This window comes from Coenobita brevimanus, chromosome 24 (assembly GCF_032717465.1).
Source record: "Coenobita brevimanus isolate Jiangsu-jjx chromosome 24, ASM3271746v2, whole genome shotgun sequence".
NCBI lineage: Eukaryota > Metazoa > Arthropoda > Malacostraca > Decapoda > Coenobitidae > Coenobita > Coenobita brevimanus.
In genome coordinates, this window is record NC_136977.1 from 6,935,644 (window position 1) to 6,961,575 (window position 25,932).

Sequence of the window (25,932 nt, forward strand, 5' to 3'; positions counted from 1 at the left end):
AGATTTTATTAGTAAATACTGTGCTGTTGCTGCATGTTAAAATTGTTGTGCAGTACATTGTCCAGTATTTGATTGAAGAAACTTGTTAAGCATATACAGTCTTTAATTGAAGAAACTTAGCTTGTTCAGTGCATTGATAAAAGACTTATTGTTTACCAAGGATAGAGATGTGCTTAATATTATCATTTTGGATAGAAGAGAAAGAATACCTCCTGTAGACCAGTGTTCCCTGCAACCCATGAAAGTTTACTACAGTACAGGGCATTAGCATAAGGACGTAATTGCTGCACTACCTAGACTTACATCGCAGGCAGCTTTACAGAGAGATCAGAGCATTCCTTTGCTTTAAATCTACCCACCTATATGAACATATGAAAAAGATGTTAATGACTTTCAGAGGTGCCTATAGATAAGTTATTGTAGTAGTAATAGTAATAGTAGTAAAAAGGGAAAGCTACCAAGCTACTCATTGCCTATGATGCCAAAAATACTTTCAGAATTTAGGCAAGCATAGCTAGCACTGGTAATGGGTGATTGAATAACTATCTCTGGTATGATTTTTTTTTTTTTTTTTTTTTTTTAATGGTCATTTCATGGTATTGTGGCTAGATTATGCGTAATGTAAAAACTTCAGTATTGTATTATGAAAGACATCCTTAAGCTTTGATGTACCATACGGTGTAGTTTTAACCCGCCGTGTGCCAGCAGACTTTGGACCCTCATGGAGCCGTGGTGCTGGCCTTTTTTTTTTTTTTGCTAGATAGGTTAGAAATAAGAAACAAGGAGAACAACCATAGAAGTACTCACAGAAGCCATTTAGGTCAATTTTGAGGTTGATTCTCCCCGAGCAGGTGGCATAATACTTCGGAGTAACGCCCATAGATTTTATCGGCCGCTGCCGACACGCATTGAGTTGTAGATCTTCATTTTATTCATTGGTAACTATGCTATTCGAGCCAAGGACAGTCTTGTTGGGTATATAGATGATACAGGAACTGGGTACAGGTGTGGGAAGGATGCGTGCATGTCCACGCCAGTCATCTCCCACTAAATTTGAAAATTTGTTTGTTGACGCCAGTTGCAATTGCAGACGGTACAGGTATGGCTCTGGCACTGTCTGCAGACATAGGCGCCACCATATCTGTATGGCTTCGGCACTCGGCGAGTTAAATGAAGTACAGAACTGTATATGAATCTAATACAGAGTACAGTAGTTATTTTCATAACAAATTGTAAGTTAATATGTCTCAAAAATCAGTTCTTTGTATTGTGTTGTGTGAAGTAATATTGGTCAAACGAAGGATACTAGCTGAAAGAAACAAAAAGGTACTTACATAGTGTTACGATGGTTGATTTTTCTGTCACCAACACAGCATTGGCAGCTCCTTATCATTGCTGGCTTTTTCCAAAAACAGGCCCTAATGGACAGTGATTGAAATCTGTTGGCAAAAAGATGTTATACTCAAGGGCAAAGTGTTGGTTACTGTTAAAATGTATAGATTACATTATACAGTATGTTGTATTCTATTTCAGCATGAAACACTTGACTATGTTATTGTTTCAAAAAATGACAGTAATGTTTACAATTGAGTTTATAAAACTTAATAGGAATTTATGGAATACTTTATTTACTTTATTCCAGATTTGTCGCACTCTGCAAGAAGAGCAAAGTATAACTGAGTTTCCTAAAACATGTCCCATTTATAATTTTCAAAACTGGCTTCCACTGAGTTCAGAAAAAAACAGTTATAGACTTTGATAAACATAGCACAAGTTGTGTTAACATAAACTGATATGTAGGCTACACTAGTTCAAACTCAGATATATTCAGGGACTGTATATAAGTACTGTACTGATGAAACTTCTGTACCCTCAGACACAAAAGGAAATAATAGAGCAAGAATATACACTCAAGATTGATTTCGCACATCCAAAAGTTGATTTTTATTCCTCATATCCACATCTGTCTCAATGCGTACATGACTAATTTTGAAAATGTTGTGGGAAATTCATGTGCATTTGTAGGCACATAAGACTCCACCTAAGGTAATTAGTTTTGTACAATTATTAAGTGATGATTTCTTCACTTAAAATTTGCATGTGGTTCATTATTCTCTCTCTCTCACCATTTTGTAGTATTGTTTACAGTGGCTCCAACCTACTTGCATACTTCAGCCTTAGCTACCTGATGGCAGATTTCCATGCTTCTCAATCTCTGGCGTTGTCCCTATTCAGTTCCTTATCCACAAAGTCACACTCTTTGACCTCATCCAAGATCGTTTTTGGTCTACCTCTTGAAGTCCTACCTTCGATGTTCACACATCTTACACTCTGCACCCAATTGCCATCTTCCATCCTCTCACTTTGCCAAGACCATGCCAATCTACCCCTCCTCATCACAACACCAATACAGTATTTCTTGATGTCCTTGAAGCAGCTTGGCTTTTTCAGTTTCATTCCATGTCCTTTTGTTACTCTCCTATCCCATACAAACAGATCTTTTCTGTCAGTTTAATCTACTCCCATCCTGGCCCTGAACATTGCAATCATGTTGCCCCTCTCTCTCTTTTCCTCTAAGGAAGGCAGATCCAGCTTTTCCAGCCTCTCTCTGTACGACATCTGCCAGGCTAGGGACCATCTTGGTTGCTGTTCTTTGTATTCTCTCGATATTATTTATATCTTTCTTTTTGTGGGCGGGACCACACTACTGCTGCATAATCCAACCTGGGGCAGATCATGGCCACTATCAATTTTTTCATCATCATCTCATCCATTAATGATATGCTACTCTTATTTTAGTCAAGAGTTTGTATGTTTCTCTAACTGTCTTGTTAATGTGTTTTTTAGGTGACAAACTATCCTGGACAGGCACTCCCAAATCTTTCTTTTTTCTCGTTTTTGTGATTGGTTCATTACCCATCAAATAATTCAGTAATGGCCTCTTGGTACTTTTACACATTTTTAATATTTTCAATTTTTCCTTTGAATTTCATTTCCCACATCCGGTTCCAATCATGAATCCTGTCCAGGTCCTCCTCCAGCATTTTACAATCTTCCTGAACTTCTACTTTCCTCAAGATCTCTGCATCATCAGCATACAGACTTGCATAACTGTTCATTCCATCTACCATATCGTTTACATAAATCAGGAACATTACTGGTTTTAACACTGAGCCCTATGGGACTCCACTTGTTAATTCCCTCCATCCAGACATCCTCTTCTTTATTACTGTCCTCATTTGTCTGTCTCTCAAGAAGTCCTTCCTTCACTCCAGGAGGTTTCCTTTCAGTCCTCCCATGTGCCCCAGTTTCCACATTAGTCGCTTGTGGGGTACCGTGTCAAAAGCCTTCTCCAAATCTCAATACACACAATCCACCCAACCGTCTCTCTCCTGCAGGATGTCAATCGCTCTTGAGTAAAAGCTCAACAAGTTGGAAACACATGACATTCCACTTCTGAATCCAAACTGACTTTCAGTCAAAATGTTCATCTCCAGATATTTTATCCATCTGTCTTTCAGGATTCTATTGCACAATTTTGCAACCATGCTGGTCAGGGACACTGGTCTATAATTCAAGGGTTCTTCCTTGTTTCCTCCCTTATAAATTGGTACCACATTGGCCCTCCTCCATTCCCAAGGCACTTTCCCCTCTTCCAGAGAACACACAATCAAACCGTGAATCTTATCCGCCAGTTGTTCTCTGCATTCCTTCAGTACCCAGTTAGAGATTCCATACGGTCCTAGGACTTTCCTCACATCTTGAGATTACAGTAATTTATGCACTTCCTGCACTTCAGCTTTTATCTGTTATCACTACATTTCTAGCCACTCCCTCCCCCTCCACAAAATCCCATTCTTTAGTGAAAACCGATTGGAAACATTTGTCCTTTATTTCAGCTTGCATTGCCACATCTTTATAGACCTCTCCTTCTACTTTCAGTTAGTGATTCCTTCCTTTTGTTTTAATTTGCCAGTGACAAATCTATAAAACAATTTGGTTCTTACAGTTGTCAATTATGCCTTTTTCAAAGTTCCTTTCTTCCTCTCTACGTATTCTTGTATATTCATTTCTAGTTCTAGATTCTTCCTTTGCTCTATTATTACCTCTCTTTCTCCATTTTTCCATGTAATGTCCCTCTCCTTTTTTGTTGTCATACACCTTCTGTCAAACCAATCCTTTTTCCTGTTTTCTTTCCCACTTACTCTTGGCACATATTTTTCCACTTCTGGATTACAGAGGTCTAGAAAGATATCCCACTTCCTCTGTATCTCTCTTTTTTTCTCTGAATTTTCTCCAATCCGCACTGTTCAAAAATTTCCTCACTCCTGTAAAGTTTGCTTTCCCATAGTTGTATCTTCCCTGCCTATAAAGCTCATCTCTTGGCACCACATTCCCTTCTGTCGTCTGGAACTCAGTGACCACATGATCATGTTTTCCTAGAGGACCCAGATATTGCAAAGATTTTTTTTTTTTTTTTTTTTTTTTTTTTTTTTTTAATGCAAGGAAGAAGAAACCAAATGCCAGGAGCCCACAAACTGCTCCTTCCAAGAAAAAAAAACATAAATAATACAAGAGAGAACCAAATTCAAGTTCGGTTTAATTCAAGATGCCTGGACACACTGCATTTAAAAGACTGGAGATCATAGGAAGTAGGAAGTACAGACAGAGGGAGACAGTTCCAGAGTTGACCAGTTGCATAAATGAAGGACTGGGAGTAACGGTTAACTCTTGCATTAGAGAGTTGGACAGAAAAGGGATGAGAGTTTGTTGCTAGACGGGTACAGTGCACCCCCACAAAATGCAAACTCACACAGTGCGAATCGCCTACAATGCGAGGTCAACCCAGAAAATGCATATTTGTACCGAATGCGAAATCTGTGAAACAAACTTCCCAACATGCGAATCGGCTGTATGATTCCAAGGCAAAAATGGACTTATCCTCCGTTACTATGAGTGTCGGGCTGGACAGTGCAAGTCAGTCACACGAAGGCAGGTGGCTGGCAACCATCCAAATTTTCAAAATGGCGGGCAGCTGGCAAGCTATCTGCATGCCATATACCGACATTCCTGGGTAAACAAACACTTCTCCATATTGCTGCGAGAACGCATGTTGTACCTCGCATCCTGTGGTCTGTTTTAGCATCATAGCAGTACCCACCTGTTCATCATGGTCTCAGCTGTCGACTTTGGAGGTTTTATGGCTCCTCCAGGAGACCTTAGCAGTGACAGTGAGAGTGACAATAGGGTGCCCCGTCCTACGGAACGAGTAGATGCCCCAAGCCTTGGATACCCACCCCCCTCCCTTCTTAACATGCCCAGAAGTCACTTAAATAAAGATACATGGTGTTCTGCTTGTTGTTTTATTTGTTGGTCCAGTTAGAAGTACTATTAGACAAAGTACTAGCAGGGTAGAGTAGGCTGGAAGGGGACCCGAAGACCAAGCTCTAGGTGGGCTGTCCATCATATACCATTTTTCCCATAAGTTTTTTGGTTCACACAATGCAAAATTGTAGAATGTGAGGGTTTCTACTGCCCATAAACTCGCATTGTGTGAGGGTGCACTGTACTATGCACCTATCGTAGAGGTGGAGGGATGCAAGCAAACAGTTCAGAGGAGCTATGACCATTGAAGTAGTGATAGAAAAGAGATAAAGATGCAACAGTGCATCGATGAAACAGAGGTTGAAGGGAGGTAGTAAGAGGAGGAGAGTTAAAGAGACGAAAAGCCTTTGACTCACCTTATTGAGAAGAGCTGTATGTGGGGAGCCTCCTTACAAATGAGAGTTGCACTCTACACAGGGGTGAAAAAAGCCTGTGTATAAAGTCAACAACTGTGCAGGGGTAAAGAAGACATGGAGTCAGCTTAGCACACCCAGTCTCATGGAAGCAGATTTTACAAGAGATGTAATATGAACTTTCCAAGATAAGTCCCATGTGAATGAAACCCCAAGCATGTTCAAGGATGATGCAGGATTGAGCTGGATATTATTAAACATTAGTGGGTACTCCTGTGGAAGGTTATTTCAGGTTGATAGGTGTTAGAACTGGGTCTTTGATGCATTAAATACAAGGTTATTTTTACCTCAGTCAGAGATACGAGCCAAGTCAGACATTAGGTGTGCCATAGCCTCATCCCCTGTTTGTTGAAGTAACTGCTGAGATGGACGTTGGAGGAACCGAACGGAAAGGTGAAGGGTGGAATCATCAGTGTACTGGTGGATAGTGTTAGATGTACAGCTTAGAAGGTCATTGATGAATAAAAGGAAGAGAGTTGGTGATAGGACAGAGCCCTGAGGAACACCATTGTTGATAGATCTAGGAGAAGAATGATGGCCATCTACAACAGCAGCTATAGAATGACCAGAAAGGAAGCCATAGATGAAGGCACAGATAGAAGGATAGAAACCCTAAGAGGGCAGTTTGGAAATTAAAGATTCATACCAGATTTGATCAGAAGCCTTTGAGATGTCACGTACAATGGCAAAGCTTTCACCAGAGTCCCGAAAGGAGGATGACCAAGAGTCTGAAAGGTAGGTAAGAAGATTGCCAGTGGAGCGTCCCTGATGGAACCCATACTAATGATCAGAAAGAAGGTTGTGATAGGAATGGTGCTTTAAAATTTTTATGTTAAGAATTGACTCAAAAACTTTTGAGACACAGGATGTTAAAGCAATTGGGCTCTAGGTAGAGGGTTAGGAATGGTCATCCTTCTTTGGGACTGGCTGAATGAGAGCAAATTCCAGCTAGAAGGAAAGGTACAGGTTGATAGACAAAGGCAAAAGAGTTTACCTAGGCAGGGTGTAAGCACAGAAGCACAGTTCTTGAGGACAGCAGGAGGGACTCCATCATGACCATATGCCATGGTAGCATCGAGGCCAGTGATGGCTGAAAATACATCAGCTGAAGAAGTTTTAAGGTCAGCCATGAGCAAGTCAGAGAGAGGAAGTGATGGAGGAACAGCACCGGAATCGTCTAAGGTGGAATTGGAGGAGAAAGTCTGAGCAAAGAGATCTGCTTTATCAGTAGGAGAAATTGCTACAGAGCCATCTGAGTAGAAAAGAGGAGGGAAGAATGATGAAGTAAAGTTGTTAGAAAGGTTTTTGGCAAGGTGCCAGAAGGAGCGGGAAGAATTCGAGTTGGCGAGTTGAGAGCATTTAGTATGGATGAAATTATTTTTAGCAGAGCGAAGAACAGACTTTGCTTGATCCCTGGGAGAAACATAAAAACGATGTGATTCAGGAGTGGGTCGGCTCCGGTACCTTTTAGAGGCCCTCTCCTTGTTGTGGACAGCATTAGAACAAGCATGATTAAACCAAAGCTTTCTTGCATTAGTCATAGAATATGAGAAGGGAATGTATGCTTCCATGCCCAAGAGAATAACCTCTGTAATGCGTGAGGGACACTCAGATGGCTCCCAGCCACGGAAGCAATAATCATTCCAGGGATAATAAAAGAAGTACTGCCTGAGGGCCTCCCAATCTGCAGCTCCAAAGTGCCACAGATGACATTTCTTTGGAGGGTCCCCGGGCCGTACTGGCTCGATACGAAAGGTTAAGGTAAGAAGGCTGTGATCGGAGGAGCCCAGCGGAGAGAAAAGATTAACAGTGTAAGCAGAAGTATTAGTTGTAAGAAAGAGGTCAAGTATGTTAGAGCTCTTTCCAAGGCAGTCAGGGATATGGGTTGGGTGCTGTACAAGCTGCTTTAGGTCATTAAGGATAGAAAAGATGTAGGCTTGTTCACCAGGTGGATCAGTGAAAGGAGAGGAGAGCCAAAGGTGGTGGTGAACACTGAAATCTCCCAGAATAGAGATTTCAGAGCAAGGAGAAATGGGTAGAATGTATTCCATCGATGTAGTAAGACAGTGGAAGAATTTTTCATAGTCCGTAGAATTAGGGGATAAGTAAACTGCGTAGATATATTTAGTCAGAGAATGACAGGAAAGCCAAAGCCAGAGAGTAGAGAATTCAGGATAATCAAGTTCAGGAACACAAGAGCAAGATAAGTCGTTGCATACATATACACAACGGTCACCTTTGGCTATGAAATGAGTACAGTATAGAGAAAGTAGGAGGATACAGAAAAGGGTTTGCTATCAGTTGCCTCAGACAGCCGAGTCTCATTTAGGAAGAGGAGGAGAGGTGGTGCTTAACAGAGCAAAAGTTAGAGAAAAGACCGCAAATGTTGCAGAAATGATGAAGGAGCGAGTCAGACAGTGATTCTAGGCCGCTTGTTCAGTCGTCACCGGGAGAGGGACAGAGGGTGGGGGCATTTATGGTCCACCCCCCCTGGGACTCCAAGGCTTGGTTATTAGTCGCCATTTCTTTTTGAATTTTGAAAAGGAAGTGTAGTGTGTACTGTGTATGTAGTTTGGTGTTGATAGAGAAACATACCGTATTGGAGAGCGTATTGGCCTACTCTCTGTGTTACTGAAACACTGAAAAATTACATCAGGTTCTTTGGTTAGCAGTAAATCTAGTCTTGCTGGTTTGTCATCACCTCTGAATCTTGTCTCTTCTCTGACCCCCTGGGTCATTACATTATTTATTACTATACAGTATTTAACAATATAGTGCCCCACGAGTCTGTGTGTGTGTGTGTGTGTGTGTGTGACAGAAAGTGTTAAGAGAAATACATCGTGGCGGTTTGGCCATGTGGAGAGGATGGAGAGCAAGAGACTACCGAGGAGAGTGTATGCAAGTGAGATGGAGGGGGGAGTGAGGGGGGGAGGCCGAGGATGAGATGGAGGGATGGAGTGGAGAGGTATAAGAGAGAGGGGGGTGTGTGAGCTGGGAGCAGAACAATGAGGTGGCATTGGACAGGGTGATATGGAGGTGATTTGTTTGTGGTCATCCTTTACGGGATTGAGGCGTCTGGCAGTATATACACATATATATACTTTATATATATATATATATATATATATATATACACATATACACACACAGTATATATACATACACAGTACCCTCGCATCCAAGATGAGTTTGTCCAAGGTGGAGGCCATAAATTATAATCCAAAATATTGCTGTAATACAGTTGCAAGCGTCCAATATGGAACCAGCAGTTCATAATGGCCCGAATCCGAGGAGAATACAGCTATGACAGTCTCACCTGGTCCATCACCTGGTCCAATACGGTTCCCACGTCTGGAAGAGTGACGTGATTTCGATATTGTCCAATGAAATATTGGCATCTAGTCGCATGATGAACAGGCTTACCAGAGCATCGTGGACACACCGCGTGATGCTCTCTGCATTTGCTCCTAGGTTATTGCCACTCCTTATGTAACTACAGTATGCCTAGGAAACCGTCTGCTAACCCCTTGGAGCGCTGCCGTCTACCTCAGGCAACTAAACTCAAGATAACTGAGCTACTAAATTAACACACTTTCAAAGTGAGGAAATTTGTTTTGGTGCCAGAATAGGTCTAGGTTGATGTTTTTAGGGGCACGTTTTGAAAATTTTGTGACTATTAATTTATTCCATTAGGTCGTGTGTTGGTCCAAGATGTTTCTTGTCCTAGACGGGACCCTCAGGCAACAATATTACCATCTTGGATGCGATTATATATACATAATACATTGACACCTAGAAGCATGTCTCGATTTATGGTGTTTTACTTAAAGTAGCATTATACACAACTTATATACTGTACATTCTAGGCTAATTGGTGACTGACCATGTATGTTGTCTCTTACCAGATGATGACAAGATATTCCAGCTGTCATCACACTTGGTAATGGCTGTGGCTGGTGAGGCAGGAGACACCACCCAGTTTGCAGAGTACATTGCCAAGAATATCCAGCTCTACAAGATGCGCAACGGCTACGAGCTTCATCCGTCCTCTGCTGTGCACTTCACACGACACACCCTTGCCACACATCTGCGCTCCAGAGTTTGTGTCTGAAATGGGAATTCAGAAAGGATTTACTATGTGTCCTCTTGTTATCAGCACATTAAATGCATTTTTTTCTTATATGTTTCCTGTGAAAGATTTTGACAGTAGACTGTTTTATACTGTGAGTATATATATATATATATATATATATATATATATATATGTATATATATATTTATATATATCCATATATATATATATATCCATCCATCCATCATCCAATCCTACGTTGCCCCATGAGGAGCGTAGGAGCGCGGGGCTAGGCAGTTGATCCTGACATTTAAGATGAGAGTGACCAGCCTCACTCATCCTTGAGTGGCATTAAATGAGCAGTCAACCCCAACCACCCCTTGGATATAGACCTTCACCGGCTCAATCCAACTGGAGCGCAATAAATACCCACTAAACCACCAAGTGCAAAATTTGGCTATATGGTTACCACCCAGCGTAGTAAATGGTTTCCTGGTGTACAGGAAACCATTTGGCTTGTCACTCAGTGTAGAGTCACCCACAGGCAGAAGGAAAAGGAAAGTATGAAGGAAATAAAGACAGAAGAGGGAGTGTAAAGTCACCCGAAGGCAGAGGGACAAAGAAAGAAAGAAGGAAAGAAAGACAGAAGAGGATGGAAGGAAAGAAGGATGGAAGAGAGGAAAGGGCAGACACCCGAGAGCAGCACTAACCCACTCACTCGATGTATGTATATATATATATATATATATATATATATATATATATATATATATATATACATATATATATATATATATACATATACAGTAATCACCCCAAGATCCGATGTAATAGAGCCAAAGGTATGTCAGGGACTTGAGAAAATGCCCCTGGACATGTACGTATAGACCCCAACCCAACCTAACTTTGAAAACCACCTAAATAACTCCCCACCGGACATGCACAGCACCTATTTAAGACCCAGTGCACACAAATAAGGGACAGAAACCATGAAATAAATTAAAAGGAACCAGAGAATGAGAAATTGGAAGTCTGTCTGTCTATTGCCAGGTGCCTTAATCCATAAGGAATGGCCACAAATAAATTGCCTCCATGTCGCCCTGTCCCCTGCCATTTCACTGCCCTGCTCCCAGCTCACACCCTCCTCTCTCATATACCTCTCCACTCCATCCCTCCATTTCACCCTTGGCCTCCACCTCACTCACATACACTCTTCTTACCAGTCTCTCACTCTCCATCCTCTCCACATGGCCAAACCACCTCAGTGTGTTTCTCCTAATGCTTCCTATCCCATCCATATCCACACCACAATGCTCCTTCACTTCCTCATTCGTCAGTCTGTCTCTCCATGTGACTCCACATGCTCCTCTCAAATAACTTATTGCCACTGCTTTCACTCTTGACTTGTGTCCCTCCAGCAAAGTCAAAGATTCACGTCCATACTGTACTTTAGAGTTGGTATCATAATACTGTCATGTAGTAACTTTTTCACTTCCATGCTCACTTCCCTGTTCCTTATCACTGCTTTCAAGGAACCAGCAACCTTCCTTCCTTGTTGTACCATTTCAAGCACTTCATCCTCTAAACTTCCATCCTTACTCATCACGCTACCCGAGTACTTAAATGCACTCACTTTTTCCATTTCCTCCTCATCCAACCTCACTGTACATTCACTGACTTCACTTCTCTCGAAGACCATAACTTTACTCTCCTCTACATTCACCTTTAGATTCCGTTTCTCACACACTCTCCCAAACTCATCTACCAAACCTTGCAGCTCCCCTTTGTCTTCACCTAACAACACAGTATCATCTCCAAAGAACAGTACAGGGAGTTTCCAAACACTGCCCTCTCTCACTAGGGTCGCTTCAGCATCCACTGCCGTACCTTGTATCTCTTTTATAACCCCATCCATGTACAGATTGAACAACCACGGAGACATGACAGATCCCTGTTTCAGTCCAACCTTCAGATAGAAAATTCACTCAGTTCACTATCCACATGCATTGCAGCCTTAGCACCCTCATACATACTCTTCATGGCATTCAGCAACTTCCCCTCTACTCCATATATTCTTAATACCTTCCACAATCCTTGTCTATCCACCCTGTCATATACTTTCTCCAAATCCATGAAAGCCGCATACAACTTCTTTCCCTTTATGAGAAACTTTTCCACTAAGGCTTTAAGAATGAATATCTGATCTGCACAACCTGTTCCCTTCCTAAAACCTCCCTGTTCTACTCCAACTAATTCCTCTGGTATTTCCCTAACTCTGTCAATAAATATCCTACCATATACTTAAGATTATCACATACTTCTTTTTCCCCTTTTTCTTTGTACATGAGAATAAATATACTTCCAATCCTCCGGGACTCTACCTTCCTCCCAGGCCAGTCTGCACATCTTCCTCATCCATTCTACTGCTATCTCTCCCCCATGCTTCAGCATTTCACCACACACTCCATCAATTCCTGGGGCTTTCCCCATTTTAATTAGAAGTGAGTATGGAAAATATGTAGCGTTGTACAGGGTACTTACAACATGTTCATGGCTGTCACGAAGATTAACCTGCCTCCTGTAAGGTTGTGACAGTGGTGAAAGTGACATGAAGCACGTATGGTAATCTAGTGTTGTGCTGCACTTAATCCTTTGCTCTGTGAATTATAATTGTTTAACAGTGCACACTCTCTTCTTACTTGTGCCATGCCAGTGTTGCACTTTGCACTTAATCCTTGCACTCTGAATTCTAGTTTCTTGACACTGCACAGCGCTGTAAATTCCCATGTGGTCTAGTGGCAAGGTATTGCAGTTTATTCACTGTTTATTCACAAAAATGAGCACGTGGCGCAGCCATGGTGACGAGTGTGCAATCACAACGGTAGGTAGGCGAGAATTGGGGAGGGGAGGATGCCGGGGCACTCTACTATGCTCCAAAACACAGCTGTTCATCACCACACGGCAGATTTATAGTAGGGATGAACACATAGCGGCCGTTCCCCCCCCCCCAAGGACCTGAGCCCAAAATGTCTAGGACTTGGACTTGGGCGTCCGGGCCTTAAAGGGATTACTGTACATTATATATATATATATATATATATATATATATATATATATATATATATATATATATATATATATATATATTTATATATTTACAGTCCCCCCCTGTGGCAGGGGGGACACAATCTGGCCACACTATGGGGTGGTACTACTACTCTGCGGCCAGGTTGTGTTAGGAAGAATACTGCCACCGTATTCCCTGCGTGTCTTAAAAGGCGACTAAAAGGGGTGGGGTGAGGGGACTAGGGACCCTCTCCTTTGTTATTTAGTTTCTAAAAAGAGACAGGCCAGAGAAAGGGATGGGGGATGGAGTTATCGCCGTACCCTGAAGATTGGGTCTATGAATGTGTGTGGATGTAGTACAATTGAGGCTAAAAGGGAGGAGATTGGATGAATGTTTGTGAGAAGAAAGTTGGATGTGTTAGCTTTGAGTGAAACGAAGATGAAAGGGAAGGGTGAGTCTATGTTTGGAAGTGTGAATGGAAGATTGTCAGGTGTTGATAGAGGAAGGGCAAGAGATGGTGTGGCCTTGTTAGTGAGTCCGGAAGTACAGCAGTGTGTGATTGAATGGAAGGAGGTGTCATCGAGACTGTTGTGGGTGAAAGCGAAATTTGAACGTGAGTTGTGGGTGTTTGTGAGTGCATATGGGCCTGGTAGTGAAAGGGATGAAGAAGAGAGGGAGTCTTTCTGGAATGATGTTGATGAGTGTCTGCAGAGTTTTGGAGCGAATGTGAATGTGGTAATGATGGGAGATCTGAATGCTAGAGTGGGAAATGTAGCAGTTGAAGGTGTAGTTGGTATGCATGGTGTGCCTGGAAGAAATGAAAATGGGGAATGAATGATAGCGATGTGTGTTGAGCGAGAGATGGTGATTGGAAATACGTTGTTTGAGAAGAAAGATATGTATAAGTATACATGGCTGAGACAGGAGGGTGGAAGGGTTGTTGATAGAGCTTTGATGGACTATGTGGTTGTGTCTAGGAATGTAATAGGAAGATTGTTGGATGTGAGAGTTCTGAGAGGGGAGGGTGGAGGTATGTCTGACCACTACCTGGTGGAGGGAAAGTTAAGAGTAGGTAAGAGATGGGTGAGAACTGGGAGGGTTAGGTGTGGCAGGGAGGTTTTGAAAGTGAGTGAGTTGGATAAAAGAGAGAAAAAGATAGAGTATCAGGAGAAATTGAAAGATGAGTGGAACGCACTGAAAGATCAGGAAAATGGCAGTGTGGAGGAGGAATGGCAGTTGTTTAAGAGTGCTGTGGTGGGGCATGCAGAAGAGGTGTGTGGTGTGAGACGTGTGGGTGGTGGTGTAAGAAAAGGAAGCGAATGGTGGTGCGAGGAAGTAAGTATGGCTGTGGCTGAGAAGAGACGTGCATATGAAGTGTGGCTGTAGAGGAAGGATGAGATGTCATATGAAAGGTATAAGGAAAAGAAGAATAGGGCGAGAAGGGCTGTGCGTGATGCTAAAGTGGCAGCAGATGAGAGGTGGGGTAGGCGGCTTACAGAGAATTTTCAACAGAATAAGAAAATGTTTTGGAAGGAGGTGAAAAGGGTGCGAAAGGGAGAGTCTGGGAAGGAAGAACGAGTAAAAGCAGAGGATGGAAGGATGGTAATTGAGATGGATGCAGTAAGGAAGAGATGGGCAGAGTATTTTAAAAGATTGTTAAATGTAGAGGAGGAAAGGGTGGCTGAGATTGTGGCAGGTGGAAGGGTGCAAGGAATAAATGTGTTGGGAGAGTTGAATGATTCTTCGATCACGAAGGAGGAAGTGGAGAAGGCAGTAAAGGAGATGAAAACAGGGAAAGCTACAGGTATGGATGGGTGTGCTGTGGAATGCCTGAAAGGTGGTGGAGTGACCATTGTTGACTGGTTAGTAAGATTGTTGAATGTGTGCTTTGTGAAAGGTATGGTGCCAGTTGACTGGGCAAGTGCTTGTGTGGTCCCGTTGTATAAAGGCAAGGGTGATAAGTATGAATGTACTAGCTTTAGGGGTATAAGTCTGTTGAGTGTTGTAGGTAAGGTTTATGGTAGAGTGTTAATTATGAGAGTTAGAGAGGGTACAGAGGGAGTGATTGGTGAAGGCAGTGTGGCTTTAGGAGAGGGAGGGGATGCGTGGATCAGGTGTTTGCTGTGAGACAAGTGTGTGAAAAGTATTTAGCGAAAGGCAAGGATGTGTTTTGGGCATTCATGGATTTAGAGAAAGCGTATGATAGAATTGATAGGGAGGCTTTGTGGACTGTTTTAAGATTGTATGGACTTGATGGTAGGTTACTAAAAGGGGTGAAAAGTTTTTATGTAAATAGTAGAGCGTGTGTAAGAGTGGGAAATGCTGTGAGTGAGTGGTTTCCTGTGAGAGTGGGGCTGCGACAGGGATGTGTGATGTCGCCTTGGTTGTTTAATATTTACATGGATGGTGTTGTAAGGGAGGTGAATGCAAGAGTTTTAGGTGGAGGTCTGAGTCTGGTGAATGTTGATGGTGGAGAGTGGAATCTGAAGCAGCTGCTGTTTGCAGACGATACTGCACTGGTGGCTGATTCAGAGGAGAGATTGAGACAGTTGGTAGAGGAGTTTGGAAGGGTGTGTGAAAGAAGGAAATTGATAGTAAATGAGAATAAGAGTAAAGTGATGAAGTGTACGAGGTTGGTAGATGGTAGGGGGATGAATATAGCTTTGAATGGCGAGTTGCTTGAGGAGGTAGAGTGTTTTAAATATCTAGGGTCACATGTTGCTGTGGATGGAAGAATAGATGCAGAAGTGAAGTTTAGAATAAACGAAGTAGGAAAGGTGCTGGGAGGAATGAAAAAAATGTTTAGATGTCGTTCGCTTAGAATGGATGTAAAGAGAAGGTTGTATGAGGGTTTTGTGGTACCAAATGTGTTATATCGGGCTGAAACATGGAATATCGGTGTAGCAGAGAGGAAAAGTTTGAATGTAATGGAGATGAGGTGTCTGAGGAGTGTGTGTGGAGTGACGCGTATGGATCGAGTGCGAAATGATGAAGTGCGAAGGAGAACTGGAGTTGTTCGGGAGATGGCTGGTAGAGTTGAGCAGAGGGTGTTGCGATGGTTTGGGCATATGGAGAGAATGGAGAATGAGCGATTGGTGAAAAAGATAACTAGGTCTGATGTGAGAGGTGTAAGGCTGAGAGGAAGACCACGAATAGGATGGATGGACAGTGTGAAGAGAGCACTGGATGCGAGAGGGATGTCTGTTGAGCAAGGAAGAGTGGCTGTGCGTGACAGAAATAAATGGAGAGAAATTGTGAATGAATAAGTGATGACGCAGCCCTGAGGGGATATTCTCCCGCATTTGGTCTGATCAGCTAGTCAGGTCAGGTGCGGGTAAGGGGATGGGTCTGTTATGATGTGGCAGGGGTAAACCAGCTCTGCTGTCGGGCCCTGCTGCGGATGTCACTGATTGCATTGCGCAGTTGACCCTTGTGCGGTGTGGTGCGGTGAGGATCTGTCCGTTCTCCCCTTGGGGCTAAGATGCGAATGAATGTGTTTGAATGGATGAGTAATTGGGGAGTGTGTCGTCCTGTCTCGGCTACCTCCCTTTCCTTGGGGGAAGCAGCCTAGGTATATAGAGAGATATATAGATCATCATGATCAGCCATTTGAGTGTCCACTGCAGGACCGGCCTATCCTGACCGAAGTGGGGACAATACAGCCTATGTATCTCTACCAAGTGACTTAGGCGGTGTGGTAGAGGTTGTACGTAGGGTGAGAAGTGCTTGTAAGTGTGATTGTAGTGTTGGAGTGGCTTTCGATGTGTGTGTAGTCTGTGAACCAAGTGTAATAGGCCTGCACAAGCCAATGGGGTGCAAGCATACTTTATGGTATGCGACACTGGTTCAACTACAGCACCAGTTATGTCTGCCAAAGCAGTACGTGGCCAGGTGAATAATCCCAAAGTTTATTAACTTGGCATGGCGCGAACCCTCGTTCTCCCATGTACAAAAATGCACACTTTACCACTGTACCACAGAGGCTCCATATATTTGTGTATATATATATATATATATATATATATATATATATATATATATATATTTTCACTCTCATCTTAAATGTCGGAACCAACTGCCTAGCCCCGGGCTCCTACGCTCCTCATGGGGCAATGTAGGATTGGATGATGGTATTAGGAATGTGGAAGAGGAAAGGTCACTCGAAATTAGGAAGGCAGTGAACATGATATTGTGCAACATGCATTTTAGGAAGAGAGAGAGAGGTAGGTTGATTATACTGTATACGAGTCTGGGGAGAATAATAGCCAGGTAGACTCCTGGTCAGGAGGGCTGATAGGAGGTTTGTGAGGCATGTTAAAGTTATAGGGAGTAAATAGTGTGTGCAGCAACACATATTACTGATATGTGACTTGGTGCTTAAGGATTGGATGGTGAAGAAGAGGACCTATGCACCTAGGAGGAAAATATGGAAGTTGAACAACCAAGCAGTAAGGGATGCCTTCGGTAGCGAGATAAGTCGAGTTGTGACTGAACAGAGAGTTGTTGACCAAAGTATTAACCTGCCCCGTCCTGACCACTTTCTCACCAATGGTACCCCCCAATCCCGACCATTTTTGGACCCAAATTTTTTTTGCTAAAACTTTCGCTTTTGGTCAGAAACAATGGTCAGTCACAAAGAAATTGTTCCCCGGGGTCCATAATTGCCCGAAACAGGTATGCCTTGGTCACACCTGGCCCCGTGTTCTCTGTAGGTGGTCTGAGCCTCTAACGTTTTCTATGGTATTATAAGTCTGGGAAACCAACGAAAGTAAGTCGATATGTATTTATTACAAACATAAAAACATGTGATAAAAGAGTAAATTGGATTTTATACAAAAATAGAGCAGAAATAAACCTTGTACCATCGTGCGAAACGAGCAAAATCGGGCAGACTGGTCACGATGAATCGCTGACATTCGAAAATCATGATACATACCATTTTTTTTACTTACATAATACTTCTACAATAACATTATAACAGTTTACATTTTATTGAACTGTTTTTACGTATTCATAGGCCTTTCGATAACATTTAGCATAGTGTTAGCGCTTATTTACGTAGTGAGTGAACTCGCTGTGACTGTTGTTTCAACTCGTATTGTGTTTTTTCTACGTACATAATACTTTCCTAATAACATTATACACTTTTCAACTTTATAGAACTGTTTTGAGATATTTCAGGCCTTACGTAAATATTTAGCGTAATAATAGCGCATAATAACACACACAGTGAAGTTGCTATGACTACTATTTCAACTTACAACCTATTTTTGTACTTATATAATAATTCTCCATTAACATTGCACATGCTTACACTTGATATAATTGATATCACATAATTTCAGACCTTACGATTCAACTGAGCGTCATATTAGCGCGTACTTACACAGGGAGTGTTATCGCGATATCATTTGTTTCATCTTACACTAGTATTCAACTTATAAAATACCTTACTACTAACATTACAACAAATTCCACTTTATATAATTCCTATCACATACTTACTGACCAGAATGTGGGTGTACTCGTGACATCATTTATTACAACTTACACTATTGTTCAACTTATACGTTTTATTCATGCTAGCAGTACACCCGTTTCCACTTTATATTCTTGCTATCACATATTTACTGACCAGAGTGTTATACTGAGCGTCATATTTTCGCAGATTTACACAGTGGGTGTAGTTTTGATATCACTTCTTTCAACTTACACTAATTCTCAACTTATACATTACTTTCCTGAAAACATAACACCCGTTTCAACTTTATATTTGACTTAGCACCTACTGACTGGCCTTACCATTATAATGAGCGTCATATCGCCATCCCACACAGTTTCAGTAGTGTAGGAAATTATGGTACTCTTGAAACAAGGCTGAAGGCACAACGCAACATTGCACTCGACACACTCGTACCTTGTGTCTTTTCTCTGAGTGGATGGTCTGACTGTCGAGTGCTTACATACATGGCAGCGGCGCTGGGGTTTACGACGGTTTGGGTCAGAAGGGATTGTGCTGGGATAGTGGCGTCCTGCAAGACGTAGGGGAGTCTGGGCAGCCATGGGGGTGCGGGTGCGGTGTGTGGGTCTGTCCTGGGCATGCTTGGCGATTATTTCACGTGCCAGCTCCCTCACAAACCCCTCAAAGGTCTCGGATACTCCGTTGGTCATTGCGTGCAGGTAGTGGGCGTTCAGGACCGTGATGTCGAGCAAGTGGAAAAAGAGTTTCTTGTACCACTTCATCGTGGTCCTGGCACAGTCAACACTTGAAATCATCGAGTCTGACTGATCCACTTGCCTCATGTTGAGATAATAGTCCAGTACAGACTCGGGTTTCCATACGTTGCGCCTCCTCTTGCTACGGTGATCCACTGAGTCTGTGCGGTGCATCAGGGGGCTGTGAACAGTTGATAGGAGGCAAACTTCCCTGTTGTGGTTCCACAGGGTGGCAAGGATGTTATTGGCCTGGAAGAAAACCACCTCGTTCTTGTCAAGTTTCCTCCCTATCTTGACCATATGGCGACGGTTTCTCTTGACTGTACCACAGACTCCGGTGTCGTGTTGGTGGAGGAACCTAGCGAGAAGAGGGCTAGTGTACCAGTTGTCCAGGTACAACACATGACCACGATGAAGGTACTCTTCTATCATTGTCTTCACCATGGCCCCAGAGAGTCCTATACTCCGATCTTCTGTTATATCTGTCTGTGCGCCCGTGTACAAGACTATGTCTTGCACATAACCAGTCTTACAGTCACACATAACAAAGATCTTGAACCCGAAACGGTGTCTCTTGCTGGGTATGTACTGCCTAAAGGAAATATTGCCTCTCCACAACACAAGACTCTCGTCTATGACAAGGTCTCTGTAGGGTTAAAATGAGGAGCGGAACATTTCCCGTAAATGATCAAATACCAGCCTAATTCTCCTCATTTTATCTGTGTTATTTGCATTGGCTGGATCTTTTGCATCAAAAAAGTGGAGGTGGCCGAGAATATACTGAAATCTGTTACGACTCATCACCTTTCCAAAGAAAGGTGTGAGGATCATTGGGTCAGTTGTCCAGTAGGCAGGAATTTGGTTTTTCCTTACCGCACCCATCAAGAGAACCAGGGCCAAAAATAAGAACATCTCTGAAATTGTAACGGGATAGTCATATTGTTGGGAATGCCTGCTCGTGGTTCCCAAACGTTCACTTTCACGGCGCTGTGTTCGTGAAAATATATTAGTCTGTTCAACTATGCGCCCCACAAACGCCTCACCAAAGAACAAGTGGAAAAAATCCACCCTAGACGAACCCGCATGCACACCTGGAGCCGTGCAACCAGACCGCCACTCCTCAGTGAAAGGGTGAATGATGGGAGTAAAATTACTCCCATCTTCCCAGTTCCACGTGACACCACCGTCTCCAGCCACGTCCCCATCGTCCCCTTCGTCAGGATGGGGAGGTGAGGGTGGTGGGGGAGGTTGGGGAGGTGGAGAGCGACGCCTCTCATCACTCGCACTTCTCTTCCCTCTCCCTTTTCCTTTACCCTTTCCCTTCCCTTTCCTTCCTTTCCCCACATCCTGGGGCTGTGGGGAGGAAGTTTGGGAATATTGTGGGGCGAAAGACGTGCTGGGGAGTGGCTCCACCTCCTCTCCCCTAGGCCTACGTGCACCACGTGCTCGTGCTGCCTCCCTCACACCACTTGCCCCTTCACCCTGCACTACCCCCACACTACTTTCACTTTCACCCCGCGCTGCCACCACAACACTTTCCCTTTCACCCAGCAATCCCACCACACCACTTTCCACTTCCCCAGACAAAAGACTTTCACCATACCTTATATGTCTTCTCGCCCCACCTTCTGATCCTCGGGGTGATATTTTTTCTTTTCCCAACCACGAGGCGATATCACGTCCTAAGCCGCTGTCATCCTCATCGTCCTCATCAGATTCGGGATGGAGAGATAGCTGTGCACGTGGTTGGGGAGCAGGCTGGCCTTCCCTTGCCTTACGGTATGTCACATACCGCGTTTTCCCGGGGCGAAGGGACCTCTTCATCACTGCTACTTATTTCTTCCTCTGGCTGGACGTAATCGTGATCCACCACATCATCGTCAAGTGGAGAAGCACTATCTCCAGTGAAGGCTTCCAGGGCGGATGCAATTTCCTCGTCTGAGAGACCTTTCCGCGCCATGTCTGACCTGGGTCACTGCTAGCAGGTGAGTGACCGAGACAAGGGCGAGCGCGGGTCACGCGGGGTCTAGGACGCTGCCCGCTTGGCGGCAGGTAGGGGAGGCTTGGGTACGTGGGCGAATCGAAAATCTCGCACGAATTTTTAAAAATTGTGGAAATTATGAACCTTGCAATTGCAGGACGTTGAAGTACGTCAACGGGATTGGCAGTGACATAACGGGAGGACGTGGAAGTACGTCGACGGGACGCCGCGGGTTAATGAACAGTACAGAGCTCTCAAGAACAGTCTCCTGAGAGTTACTGATTCAGTGTGTGGATGGACAAGGGGCCCACCATGGCATAAAGTAACATGGTGGTGGGATGAGGGTGTGCAAGTCCCAGTTAAGAGAAAAGAAGGCTTTTTCCAGGAATAGAAATGGGGTGGTAATGAAGAGGAATACTTGGCTGCCAATCTTAGGACTAGAAAGGAGTTATACAGGGTGAAACCTCAGCTCGGGTACTTTTTACTGGATAATCTAAATAGCACTGAATGGAAGAATGTGGTGTTTGAGGTAGCAAATCGGAATAAGAGGGAGAACAGAGATATCATAGGTGAGCAGTGTGTGAAGAATGATGAAGGAGGGGTAGTTGTGGGCAGTGAGGATATTAAAGACATCTAGAGAGAGCATTATAACCTGTTGCTGGATGAGGAGTTTGACTGGAATAGGGAATGTTTGGAGTCAGTGGATCCAGTGTTTGCCCCTTGGCATTTGATCAATGCTGCTACTCTGAGCAAGACAATAGGCAGGATGCAAGTGGGGAAGGCGGCAGATGTGTCTGGGTTGACTGCTGAAATACTGAAGGCCTCAGGAAATATGAGTGGGGTTAGTTACTGATTTGATAAATGTGATTAAATGTGAGTATGTTGTCCCAGATGATTAGCTAGAGAGAGTGATTTTAAATGTGTACAAGGGGAAGGGTGATGCCCTGGAAAGAGGAAATAATAGAGGCATAAAACTTTTGGACCAGTTAATGAAGGTAATGAAGAGAGTTCTAGAAGGTGTGATTAAAGAAAGACTGAATATTGATGTGATGGAGCTTGGGTTCATGCCTTGCAGAGGGACCACTGATGCCATCATCATTGTTTGGCAGCATCAAGAAAAATATATAGGAAAGAAAAGGGATCTGTACTTTGTTTTTGTTGATTTGGAGAAGACCTTTGACAGAATCCCTAGGGAGGTGGTGAAGTGGACAATGAGAAAGTTTGGGATTGAGGAGTGGCTGGTTAGAGTGGTTATGGCTATGGATGTGGGTGGTCACACTCAGGTGAGAGATCATGGAGATCTGAGTGATGAGTTTTCCTTGAATATTGGTGTAAATCAGAGGTCGGTCTTGAGCCATCATGATGCTTGAAGCCCTCTCACATGACTTCAGAAATGGACTCCCGTGGGAGATGTATGCTGATGATTAGGTGTTGAGTGCAGAGAATGAAAGGGAGATGGAGGAAAGATTTAGGAAGTGAATGGATGGTATTGGGCACAAGGACTTAAGAGTAAATGCAGATAAAACAAAGGCGATGGTATCTAGTGTTGGTGACAGTACTGTCAAAGAAGAGGGAGAATGGTCATATACAGTTTGCCACAAGGACGTGGGAAGTAATTCCATCTTATGCAGTGTTTGTGATAAGTGGGTGAATAAGAGATGTAGTGGAATTAGAGGTAGGTTGCTAGATAATTTTGATTTCATGTGTGTGATTGTCAGGGAGAGCATGTGGAGATTGTCAGGTGTGAAAGGATTGACATTGCTAGTGAGTCTCTTGAGTGTGAGGAAGAGTTTTGTTACTTGAGAGACATATGTTGGAGGTGGAGCTGGAGCTAGCTCTGTGGCTATAATGAGGAATGGTTGGAGGAAGTTCAGGGAGCTATTGCTGCTCTTGACATTGAGAAGGGTCTTTATGCTAAGGGATCTTTGTATGTGGCATGTGTTAGGAGTGTAATGCTGTATGATAGTGAGACCTTGGCAATGGGGGAAGAGGATATTCGCAGGCTTAGGCGTGCAGAAATGACGATCATTAGGTGGATGTCCAGTGTTTCCTTAAATGCAAGACATGGGGGGGCTAGGTTTATGATGTAAGAGTTAGGAGGAAGGATGGAACTTGAGCATTTTGGTGTTGTGATGAGGAGAGGTAGCTTGAGATGGATTTGGCATGTGGAAAGGATGGGGGATGACAGTTGGGTGCAGAAAATGAAAATTGTTAATGTTGGGGATAGGGTAGCGAGAGGCATACCGAAAAAGACCTGGGACAAGGTAATAGAGTGTGATCTCTGGGTTAAGGGACTGAGTAGGGAGGCTGCCAAAGATCAAGCAGGATGGAGAGCTGGCATTAGGTCACCAAGGCCGACGCATGCAAGCATGTTGGAGCCTTTATAAACGAAACTTAACCAAAGGGTACAATGTAAGTCTTGGTTGTTTAGTAATGATCCAAATAATTTAGATTGCATTGTCATGGAAACTAATAATTATACTAAGCCCTAGTCCCCTTTCTTTAGTTAAGTAGTGGAGAGAGAGAGAGAGAGAGTGAGAGTAATGGATGGCCAAGGAAAGTTACCTTTTGAATTCTGGGTGATCAGGCATTGGTAGCATTTGCCAATTTTTTCTTACGATACTTGTGATACGATACCTCTATTTCGAAAATCTGGTCGGATCTGCTGCTTAATCAGTCATTCTGTGTTTATCTTTTGAAGTTATGGTAATGTGTATTTTAGACAATATCAGACATGATACAACATTCAGGCAGAAATAGGTGTATTTATGGCACATTTATTGAATATGTGCATTGTATATGTTTGTGTTGTATTGAGTTCATCACGATGAAGAGTCTTTCAAGAACTGGATGAAGTAACCTGATGGTAGCTAGAATCAAGTAAAAAAAAAAAAAAAAATTAATGGGTTAATAAAGAGGATATTTACTTCATCTCTTTTTTTATGCTGTAGTTTATGAATGAAGTCTGTGTTTTTCATAAGAAATAATTTCATTTATATATAATTAAATAATCCCCTGTACGGTAGGTGAAACAATATATTTTATATATCATTCATTCAGTTTAATAATGCCATTAACTGTGTGTTTCCAGGAGCCATACATGGTAAATCTACTGATGGGAGGCTTCAACATTGACACCAACAAAACAGAACTTTTTTACATGGACTATCTGGCTGCTTCTGTCCCTGTCAGCTACTATGCATTTGGCTATGGTGGCATGTTCACACTTTCCATCATGGACCATGGTTACCGAAGTGGTAAGTCATGCGAGTAGTGTGGCTCGTCTGCTATGTTGTATTCTCAAGTAATACCTGATATTCCATTAGGTTTTATTCAGTTGTGTGACTTGTGGGTGTCCTTGTTTTATTATTTCCAGGGAGTAGACTGTAGCACCAGTCAGACAGGGCAGTACTCCCAAGGTGGATGGAAAGCTGATGGTAGGGAGAGCTGGAACTCCAGTTTCATCAGCCCTTGGAACTAGCTTCTGACCATCCCCCTTTGCTGAACTTTTTCAGTGTTCCAGTAACACAGAGAGTAGGCCAGCATACTCTCATGTACAGTTTCCTGCAGCTGTCAGTGCCAAACCACATGCACAGTACATGCCACACTTCCCTTTCTATTAAAAAAAAGTGGGGGGGGGGGGGGCATTTTGACACCCAGTCTCAGAGTCCATGGGGGAGGGGGGAGGGGGCATAAAGCCGCCACCATCTGCCCCTCTCCCAGTGACGGCCAAGAAAGATGCTTGGAACCACTGTCTGATTCACTTTATCTTCGTTTTTGTAACATTTGCCACCTTTCATTTCTCTCTGTTGAATGCCACCTCTTCTTCTAATCACCTTCTCTTCCTTACTGAGACTCATCTGTTTGAGGCGAATGATGGCAAACCCGCCTCCTACTTTCTGTATACTCACTTCAGTGCCAAAGGTGGCTGTTGTGTATATGTACACAACAACATAGCCTGTTTTTATGTTCCTGAACATGAATTTTCTGCTTTCTGGCTTAGGCTATCCTGTCACTCGTTTAGTTTTGTTTCATTTCACATATAATGACTCCAACAAGCATGCATGTTTCAGCCTTGGTCACCTAATGGCAGCTGTCCATGCTGCTCAATCTCTGGCAGCCTGCCTATTAAGTTCCCTATCCCTGAGGCCACACTCTATGACAGGGTTCCTCAGTTACTCTCTTTGAAGGTCCAGTCATACTATCTTCCAATGTGGCAGAGGTCCAGATGTAAAATCTTGTATATAAGATAAATAATGAAATAAAGTACTTGCATTTATCTTAGAATGCAGAGTAATTAGTTCTTTAAAGGATACTGAAACTCTGTGGAAAGCTAATACCTGGGCAAAAGCGAAATAAGCTTTCGTTTCATTTTTAAAGGCTGCAACATGCTTGCATGCATCGGCCTTGGTCACCTAATGGCGGCTCTCCATGCTGCACAATCTATTGCAGCCTCCCTGTTCAGTCCCTTAACCCTGAGGTCACACTTAATGACCTTGTCCCATATCTGTCTCGGTCTACCCCTCATAACCCCACCACCAATATTAACACTTCTCACCTTCCTCACCCAGTTATCATCCTCCATCCTCTCCACATGCCCAAACCATCCCAATCTACCTCTCCTTATCATAACACCAATACATTCCAGTCCCATCCTACCTCTCAACTCTTCCATCGTAAACCCAGCCCCCCAGACCTTGCACACAGGGACGCATTACACATCCACCTAATCATTGTCATTTCTGTACGTCTGAGCCTGCGAATATCTTCCTCCTTTACTGTCCAGGTCTCACTACCA

General features: G+C 43.2%; 1 protein-coding gene across 2 annotated transcripts in view; it reads left to right on the plus strand.

Moving 5' to 3' along the window:
* The window catches only part of LOC145393485 (proteasome subunit beta type-2-like), a 41,055-nt gene that overhangs the window by 4,111 nt on the left and 11,012 nt on the right, over positions 1–25,932 (plus strand). For both annotated transcript variants that reach the window (XM_080267604.1, XM_080267605.1), the window contains exons 3-4: positions 9,704–9,897; positions 24,226–24,391. In XM_080267604.1, coding sequence (XP_080123730.1) covers positions 9,704–9,897; positions 24,226–24,391 — 360 coding nt within the window. The remainder of the gene's footprint in view (positions 1–9,703; positions 9,898–24,225; positions 24,392–25,932) is intronic.